At 42.6% G+C, this 10,180-nt stretch overlaps 1 protein-coding gene across 1 annotated transcript; it reads right to left on the bottom strand.

Moving 5' to 3' along the window:
* Positions 1 to 2,095: 2,095 nt before the first annotated feature.
* Positions 2,096 to 9,562, bottom strand: LOC106598738 (uncharacterized). The gene is made up of 5 exons (XM_082973283.1): positions 9,338 to 9,562; positions 8,715 to 9,062; positions 6,757 to 6,924; positions 5,231 to 5,280; positions 2,096 to 4,679 (listed from the first exon to the last, which is right to left on the bottom strand). Exons 1-5 carry the CDS (start codon positions 9,381 to 9,383, stop codon positions 4,386 to 4,388), a joined length of 906 nt encoding a protein of 301 aa, XP_082829409.1. The 5' UTR covers positions 9,384 to 9,562; the 3' UTR covers positions 2,096 to 4,385.
* Positions 9,563 to 10,180: the final 618 nt, after the last annotated feature.

Genomic DNA, 10,180 nt, shown 5'->3' with positions numbered 1-10,180 from the left:
TAAATAAATAAATACAGTAATGGGATGAGGTAGTTGGATGGGCTATTTACAGATGGGCTAGGAGCAGTGATCTGTGAGCTGCTCTGACAGCTGGTGCTTAAAACTAGTGAGGGAGATAAGAGTCTCCAGCTTTAGTGATTTTTGCAGTTCGTTCCAGTCATTGGCAGCAGAGAACTGTAAGGAGAGGTGGCCAAAGGAAGAATTGGCTTTGGGGGTGACCAGTGAGATATACCTGCTGGAGCGCGTGCTACGGGTGGGTGCTGCTATGGTGACCAGTGAGCTGAGATAAGGCGGAGCTTTACCTAGCAGAGACTTGTAGATGACCTGGAGCCAGTGGGTTTGGCGATGAGTATGAAGCGAGGGCCAGCCAACGAGAGCGTACAGGTCGCAGTGGTGGGTAGTATATGGGGCTTTGGTGAAAAAACAGATGTCACTGTGATAGACTGCATCCAATTTGTTGAGTAGAGTGTCTCCTATTTTGTAAATGACATCGCCGAAGTCGAGGATCGGTAAGATCGTCAGTTTTACGAGGGTATGTTTGGCAGCATGAGTGAAGGTTGCTTTGTTGCAAAATAGGAAGCCAATTCTAGATTGGAGATGTTTAATGTGAGTCTGGAAGGAGAGTTTACAGTCTAACCAGACACCTAGGTATTTGTAGTTGTCAACATATTCTAAGTCAGAACCGTCTAGAGTAGTGATGCTGGACGGGCGGGCAGGTGCGGGCAGCGATCGGTTGAAGAGCATGCATTTAGTTTTACTTGCATTGAAGAGCAGTTTGAGGCCAAAGAAGGAGAGATGCATGGCATTGAAGCTCGTCTGGAGGTTAGTTAACAAAGAAGGGCCAGAGGTATACAGAATGGTGTTGTCTGCATAGAGGTGGATCAAAGAATCACCAGCACCAAGAGCGACATCATTGATGTATGCAGAGAAAAGTGTCGGCCCGAGAATTGAACCCTGTGGCACCCCCATAGAGACTGCCAGAGGTCCGGACAACAGGCCCTCCGATTTGACACACTGAACTCTATCAGAGAAGTAGTTGGTGAACCAGGCGAGGCAATCATTTGAGAAACCAAGGCTGTTCAGTCTGCCAATAAGAATGTTGTGATTGACAGAGTCGAAAGCCTTAGCCAGGTCGATGAATATGGCTGCACAGTAATGTCTCTTATTGATGGCGGTTATGATATCGTTTAGGACCTTGAGCGTGGCTGAGGTGCACCCATGACCAGCTCTGAAACCAGATTTCATAGTGGAGAAGGTACGGTAGGATTCGAAATGGTCGGTAATCTGTTTGTTAACTTGGCTTTCGAAGACTTTAGAAAGGCAGGGTAGGATAGATATAGGTCTGTAGCAGTTTGGGTCTAGAGTGTCTCCCAATTTGAAGAGGGGGATGACCGCGGCAGCTTTCCAATCTATGGGAATCTCAGACGATACGAAAGAGAGGTTGAACAGGCTAATAATAGGGGTTGCAACAATTTCGGCAGATAATTTTAGAAAGAGAGGGTCCAGATTGTCTAGCCCGGCTGATTTGTAGGGGTCCAGATTTAGCAGCTCTTTCAGAACATCAGCTATCTGGATTTGGGTGAAGGAGAAATGGGGGAGGCTTGGGTGAGTTGCTGTGGGGGGTGGAGGGCTGTTGATCAAGGTAGGGGTAGCCAGGTGGAAAGCATGGCCAGCTGTAGAAATATGCTTATTGGAATTTTCAATTATAGTGGATTTATCGGTGGTGACAGTGTTTCCTAGCCTCAGTGCAGTGGGCAGCTGGGAGGAGGTGCTCTTATTCTCCATGGACTTTACAGTGTCCCAGAACTTCTTTGAGTTTGTGCTACAGAATGCAAATTTCTGCTTGAAAAAGCTAGGCTTAGCTTTCCGAACTGCCTGTGTATATTTGTTCCTAACTTCCCTGAAAAGTTGCATATCACGGGGGCTATTCGATGCTAATGCAGAACACCACAGGATGTAACAGTAAGAGACTGTTATATCAGTTCACCGTATGACCACCAATCACTGTGGGATTTTCTTTGGCAAATGACAAATCATTTTGAGAGGGAGTGTGTTTATGTATCTAGTTGACAGGGACAAAGCATATTGACAGACATTTACATTTTCACATTGATGTATTTGGTATTTATTATTATCCCCTTTAGCTGTTGCTGAGGCAACTACTCTTCCTGGGGTCCAAACATGAAACAAAATAACAAATAAAGTACAGAAGTATACAGCACTACATTTACATTACAATTGAGCCATACAGCAGACGCTCCCATCCACAGTGACCCACAGCTAGTGGATTCATCTTAAGATAGCCAGACGAGACAACCACATATCAAAGTCGGATCCTAACCACATATCACATACATAATACAACACATAATACAATGCAGAAAACAATACAAAATGCATAAACATGTCTGTGTCTCTTCACAGTCTCTATCCTGCCATAAGGTGGTCTTGTATCTGTTAGCTTGAGTTACCTGGGGTGGCAGAGAGTTCCATGTAGTCATGGCTCTATTTAATACTGTGGTTCCCAGCCTCTGTTCTGGCCCTGGGGAATGTGAAGAGACCTCTGGTTGCATGTCTTGTCTGGTACCAATGAGTGTCCGAACTGTGAACCAACTGCCTAAACAGACAGTTCAGTAGCTTCAACACATCAACATCTCACACAAAGACCAATAGTGATGCAGTCAATCTCTCTTCAACTTTGAGTCAGGAGAGATTGACATGCATGTCGTTGACATTTGCCCTCTGTGTACATCTAAGTGCAATACGTGCTGCTCTGTTTTGTACCAACTGTAACATACTGTATGTGAAAATATCAAATCAAACTTAAGGCCCCCATGCAGTTATTTCAATGTCATTGTTATATAGTCACTGTGTGTTTATTTGATAAAAATATCTAAAAAGTATATTTTTTATATTGTATTTCCCTGAGCCTCTTTTGGACATTGAAATTCTCAGTCTGATCGTGTGGGCGTTAGGAAACAAATGTGAAGATATTTACTTAAACAGCCCTGACTGGCTGATAGGATGGTCTAGAGACCACCCACTTACCCAAATGACAAGACATTGGTCTATTATAATCAGATCTGATTGTGGCATCATGAACAGGCTGAAATTCCAGATATTCTTTTCAAACAGCTCTCACACAAAAGGGCATTATCATCATTCTCACAATTTCAGAGTGTTAAATCGACCTAATATGGTGGAAATATCCTTAAAACAACTGGAAAATCAAATTTTAATTGCACTGCCCCTTTAATTTCAAATGCATTGAAAATCGCAACACAATTTGCATACAAACAATAAAATAAAAATGATGAAGCAAACAGGAAGCAGTAAAAAGGATGAATAAAATAACATAAAACACAGAGGACGTCTAAAACAATCACTGGTTAAAGGCCAACCTAAAAGTGGGTGTTTTAAATGACACCCTTTATAGGGAGTTTATCATGACATCATTAATGCTTATTTAATTATTTACAACTGTGTAAAAAAAAAATGTTAATAGACAGTTATAATGCCTTAGTCAAAAGGTGTGATACCTTATTCAGTGCTTGCCAAAAAGTGAGACAATATTTATCTGCAGATATTAACATGCAATTAAATGACATTAAGACAAGTTGAAGAGAGAAGTCAGGGAAACACATCGGAATGAAGAGAGAAGTCAGGGAAACACATCTGATGGAAGAGAGAAGTCAGGGAAACACATCTGATGGAAGAGAGAAGTCAGGGTAACACATCTGATGGAAGAGAGAAGTCAGGGTAACACATCTGATGGAAGAGAGAAGTCAGGGAAACACATCTGATGGAAGAGAGAAGTCAGGGTAACACATCTGATGGAAGAGAGAAGTCAGGGTAACACATCTGATGGAAGAGAGAAGTCAGGGAAACACATCTGATGGAAGAGAGAAGTCAGGGTAACACATCTGATGGAAGAGAGAAGTCAGGGAAACACATCTGATGGAAAGAGAGAAGTCAGGGAAACACATCTGATGGAAGAGAGAAGTCAGGGTAACACATCTGATGGAAGAGAGAAGTCAGGGTAACACATCTGATGGAAGAGAGAAGTCAGGGAAACACATCTGATGGAAGAGAGAAGTCAGGGTAACACATCTGATGGAAGAGAGAAGTCGGGGTAACACATCTGATGGAAGATAGAAGTCAGGGAAATACATCTGATGGAAGAGAGAAGCCAGGGAAATACATCTGATGGAAGAGAGAAGTCAGGGTAACATCTGATTGTGGGGACATGAAACACATAATGCAGCTGTCTGCTAAAAACAGAGCTCAGTGCTCAAGAGGCTGTTAGTGGTAAACGTAGTTCATGACATGTTTCTTGTGATTGGTTGCCAGTATGTGTATGTCCCTTGAGATTGGCTGTCAGTGACTCAGAGTTCTCCGGATTGGCTCACTGTGGAGTAGATGACAGTAGAGTAGGTGGGGCTTTGACCAATGTTGACAGCTGCATAGTCACCAGAAGAAGTGGCCACTTTAGAGAAGGCGACTCTGGCTTCATTGAGGCAGCTGGGGTTCTGGTGGAAGTTGACGCTGGCATAGTTGAGAGAGTCAGAGGGGCTAGTGGGTAACTTGGCGGTGGAGTAGATGGTGGTGGTCTCACTACCTGAGCTGGACTGTAGGGGGCGGTCCTTTATTTCCTCACTGTCACCATCACCATGACAACCCTGGAGAGGAGAGAAAGGAGGAGAGGAACGAGAGGACATGATGAGAGAGGAACATAGATTAGAACATTCTCTCTCTCTCTCTCTCTCTCTCTCTCTCTCTCGCTCTCTCTCTCACACTCACTCACTCACTCACTCACTCACTCACTCACTCACTCACTCACTCACTCACTCACTCACTCACTCACTCACTCACTCACTCACTCACTCACTCACTCACTCACTCACACACACACAATGCCGCACGCAGGCCGGCCCATGCACGCACACACACACTGACCTCTGTGTTTACCCTGGGTGCTGAGGAGTCAGCTGTGGAACATAGATTAGATAATTCTCTCTCTCTCTCTCTCTCTCTCTCTCTCTCTCTCGCTCTCTTTCTCACACTCACTCACACTCACTCACACACACACACACACACACACACACACACACACACACACACACACACACACACACACACACACACACACACACACACACACACACACACACACACACACACACACACACCTCAGACAGTCAAACAAACAGGCCCGCGCAAACACACTGACCTCTCTGTTGATCCTGGTGTCTGTGTTCACCCTGGGTGCTGAGGAGTCAGCTGTGGAACACAACACACACGTACACAGAGTGTCATACAATTCACACATGTCACTATTGGGCTGCAGCAGTCTGTTCAGATGGTTTTCAGAGCCCTGTTCACAATGAGACCTCTATTTCTCAACCAGGGCCAAAGGAGGATTGTATATGCAAATGTTTTCTTTGAAATGAAAACTGGGTGCAAAAATATTAATTGCCCCTTATTTAACACAGTGTGTGTGTGGGTGTGTGTGTGTGTGTGTGTGTGTGTGTGTGTGTGTGTGTGTGTGTGTGTGTGTGTGTGTGTGTGTGTGTGTGTGTGTGTGTCACCTGTTTCCTTGTTGAATTTCCCTCTATAGACTATGAGCAGGCTGACCACAAGCACCAATAGCAGCATGACCAGAGTCCCAGATACTATGATGACCACTGATGTATCAGAACACAGACACAAACAGTACCACTAGAACACATACTTTACAATCAGCACTTCTGTTCAACTTACATAGGGCCTTTTACACTAATATGTGAAGTAAGATCTGCCTCTCTTCCTCATCAAATGTGTAACTTTTCTGTTTACTTCCTGTCCTCACATTAGCCTTGGATGTGGTGGCCAACATTCATGTTTCATGTCTGGGTGCAGCTATTAGCATACTGTATACACCATAGTATGTAGACTAACAAAAGAAGGCTAGCTGTTCAAACTATACAGGAGATTCTCATCTAAACCATATTGCACACTTGAATTAGGCATCAATTCACAAATGTGTTGATATTTTAAAAGGTTTTAATTTTTCAGTTAGCTAACACAACAAATGCTGTGTACTGGTATTAAAGTTATTCTTGCAGGGACATGTGCTTTCGGAGAGACATAGTTTTGGTATGAGTGTCCCACAATAGTGTCCCACAATACCTGCAGATGTGTTCATTCAGTCTGATGTTGTCACACTCTGGCCATAGAGAGGGTTTTGTTCTCTATTTTGGTTAGGCCAGGGTGTGACTAGGGTGGGCGTTCTATTTTCCTTTTTCTATGTTTTTGTATTTCTTTGTTTTGGGCCAAGTATGGTTCCTAATCAGAGGCAGCTGTCTATCGTTGTCTCTGATTAGGAATCATACTTAGGCAGCCTTTTCCCACCTGTGCTTTGTGGGATCTTGTGTTTGTGTGGCTGCCTGTGAGCAGCCCAGAACGTCGCGCTTCGTTTTTGTCTGTATTGTTTTGGTGAGTTTTATATTTATTAAACATGTGGAACTCTAAGAACGCTGCGCCTTGGTCTACTCCTTTAGACGAACGTGACAGATGTAGTCACCTAAGAGGAGGACAATCTTCAGTGTGAGGACCAGCAGGATAACCATGATGATTTGTGGCTCCCAACTAGTTCAAGTCTCTTTAGACCCTGGGAATCTGATTCCAAAGTCAGATTTGACCCCAGATCTGTGTCTTTACACTTCCAAAATGTGTTTACAAACTAGCATAGTGTAAAAAGGCTCATTGTTTATTCACCAGATCTGTTGTGTGATGAGGGTGATGGTGAAGACATGGATGAGGGTGATGGTGAAGACATGGATGAGGGTGATGGTGAAGACATGGATGAGGGTGATGGTGAAGACATGGATATGGGTGATGGTGAAGACATGGATATGGGTGATGGTGATGATAGAGCTGGTGAAACTGGGTTTTAGAGGGAGAGAAAGAGACACATATAGTATGCTTGAGTGTGTGACAGGTGAAATTACTCAAATACTACCCGGGTTGGGGTCATTTCAACTACAGTCAATTCAGGAAGTAAACCAAATTCCAAAATGACTTGTCTTTATCTAGGTTTCCCTCCAATTGGTGACAGATTTTCATGCAAATATTATAAAATCTGCATAAAGAATAAGTGGTTTCCACTTATTAACAAACTTGTTGCGGAACGTGATGATGTACTTCACACAAAATGTACTTTTTCGCTTCAGTTTTCATGTACAGAATAAAAATCTGAAGTTCAATGTGTTTCCATCTCATTTTCAACTCCACCAATAGTTTTCCCAAAAACTGCTGCGTTATATAGCGAATGTTTCACCTCTGGACTTGGCATGTGTGCTCTAGCCAACAGCTCAAAGATAGTCGGCTGTGAGGGTACTGCGTAGACTAGTATACACTATGAGATTATTATGGATAAGTGTGAGAATATCTGATTGTCTCCTAGTTTACTTCGATATGATGTTTATTAAATAAATGTTAGTGCATAAAGGTGTTTCCACTGCTATTTCTCGCAAAATTAATTTTACCGACAAAAAGACCCAACCATGTCGAAAGAACAAATTATCTGTCAGCATTTATAAAATTGTACTGACACTTCCTGTTTCCATCACATCTGTCCTGATTTTTCTTTTTGTCATATGGTACAACTTTACTCGCATAAAAACTGGATGGAAGCATGGTTAATGATAAGCATTAAAGAGAAGCTGAATTTCTGTATACTTCCTGAATTGACTGAAATGTAAATGTACCCTGACCAATACACTCACTGGCAGACGCATAGAAGGAAGTGTGGTTTCTGCTCTTCCTGTGCAGATATTGTAGTTGTCATTTAAAGATCCACATCTTTCTCTCTCTCATACATAGGAGCAAATACCCTAAATATACAACAGCTGAAGACTGAGTAATACTGGCAGGTTTCTGAATCCGAGACAGACGTATAAACATGCAATACATCACACAGAAAGTTACGTTTTGTCCTGATCAATCTGTCTCACAATGCAGAACAGGCTCATGCAATAGAACCCTTACTCTTGATATCTAGCTGGACTGCTGACGGGGTACGAAGAGTGTGGTTGTTCTGCACGCCACAGACATCTCCCAGCATCCTCTTGGATTAGGCTGGTGATGACAACGCTGACTGTCTTGTTGTCGAACAGTTAGAACCTCCAGTACTGGCTTTTGGTTGTTGTCACTTTTACATGTCATTGTTTTCATGCTTTTCTTCATACACACAATGGATGGAGACTGACGGTTCTTCACAGCCTGTCACTTCAGTGAGGTTCTCACAACACCAATCTGTCATTTTAAACAAACATCTAGGCCTAGCGCTCAGAAACATGTTCAACCAATTTATTACAAGATGATTCTATGTCATAACAGAACTAGAGTGGTTTGGGAAATTCCAATGACAAAGAATTGTACACCATGAAACTTCCTTGTCTAATGTATTAATGATAAGATCTGTGTTGTGTGTTTGATCACATTGTTCATGAAAGTTGAATGACCTGGCCTCATTTAGGGTGGAATCTTGTTGAGATGCAGTTCCCTTAAAGGGAAAATCTACAGATCAAACAACAAAGTCGGCACCCCATCACTGTTTTTGGTAAACGGCTGAGGGTTTGGGCTGGAGAAATTTAACCAATACACAGGAATGTGTATTATAATATGTTTAGTTTGGAAGTGCTAAAGTTTTGAGAATGAAAGGTTTACAGTACCTTCAGAGACAATAAGGTTGATTTCAACGTAGTGATCAGGTTTCCATGTGGCTGTTTCCACTCCACACCAGTATCTCCCAGCATCCTTTAACGTCAGGTTGGTGATGGTCACAATGAAGACACTTTCCTCTCTGTTGTCCTTCAGCGAGTATCTCCCTTTAGAAGCACTGTTTTCCCCCGCCTCAGTCTTAATAACTTTGTCTTTATTTAAAACAGGACAAACCCCTTTACAGAGGTACTTCTGGTGGCTCCTCCACTCCTCTCTATAGGGGCATCTGATCTCTGCTTTGCCCCCCTCATATCCTTCCACTGTGATCAACTCTGCTGTACACACACTCCACACAGCAGCTGCAGAACACACCAACAGTCTCATTACAAACAGTACAAACACCCCAGCTTCCATTTCACATACTGTAAGAGTGGTTTCTGGTCTGGTACACCACTGGTGATCCATCACATCCATCAGTACATACTGGACCTTGTGTTCCTCAGTGTCCCCTCCCCTTTATCTAAAAACATTATCAGTGAGTGAATGGAGTTACACTGTAAAATGTTATAACCAAATGTATCAAACTATAGAGAGGAGTCACTGGAGATGTGTTCATTCAGTCTGATGTACTCACCTAAGAGGAGGACAATCTTCAGTGTGGGGACCAGCAAGATAACCATGATGACTTGTGGCTCCCAGCTAGTTCAAGTCTCTTTAGACCCTGTACATCTTGTTTACTCCAGTCCCCTCAATACTTCTACGTCCAGTTACCACCCCAGTACAGGAAGATCTGTTCCTGCAGTGCGCATGAGAACCATTCTGTTAGTGTGTGTAGTGCAGGAAGTCCTGCTGTTTGATTAATTTCTTCCTGAAATCGTTTCACTCCTCCGTAAAACTTTTTAATAACATCCAGCAATAAACCGTATATGAATAACTTATAAATAGCTTTCTCATCATTCATTAATCATAATATATATGGACAGTTATTCAAACAACTTTTAAAATATGTATTAATGGTTATTAATTAGGGTGGCAGGTAGCCCAGCAGTTAGGAGCATTGGGCCAGTAACTGAAAGCTTGCTGGTTCAAATCCCCAAGCAGACTAAATGAAAAATCTGTCTGTGCCCTTGAGCAAGGCACTTAACCTTAATTGTTCCTGTAAGTTGCTCCGGATAAGAGCATCTGTGAAATGATATAGATCCTTGTATTATTACATTTAACATTTTAGTCATTTAGCAAGCACGCTTACCCAGAGCACCTTACACTAGTGAATGCATACATTTCTTTTTTTTTTTGTACTGGCCCCCCGTGGGAATCAAACCCACAACCCTGGCATTGCACACACCATGCTGGCTTTGCAAACACCATGCTCTACAAACTGAGCCACATATGGAACTTATATATGGAGTTATTTTAAGATGGTCATGCCATGGCTCATTTAGCTCATTTAGCTCATTTTGGTATCTGATTGTTAATT

Source organism: Salmo salar, chromosome 03, assembly GCF_965601325.2.
Source record: "Salmo salar chromosome 03, fSalSal1, whole genome shotgun sequence".
NCBI classification, from domain to species: Eukaryota; Metazoa; Chordata; class Actinopteri; order Salmoniformes; family Salmonidae; genus Salmo; species Salmo salar.
Note: the sequence above shows the minus strand (reverse complement) of the source record. Positions and strands in the feature narration are given on the sequence as shown.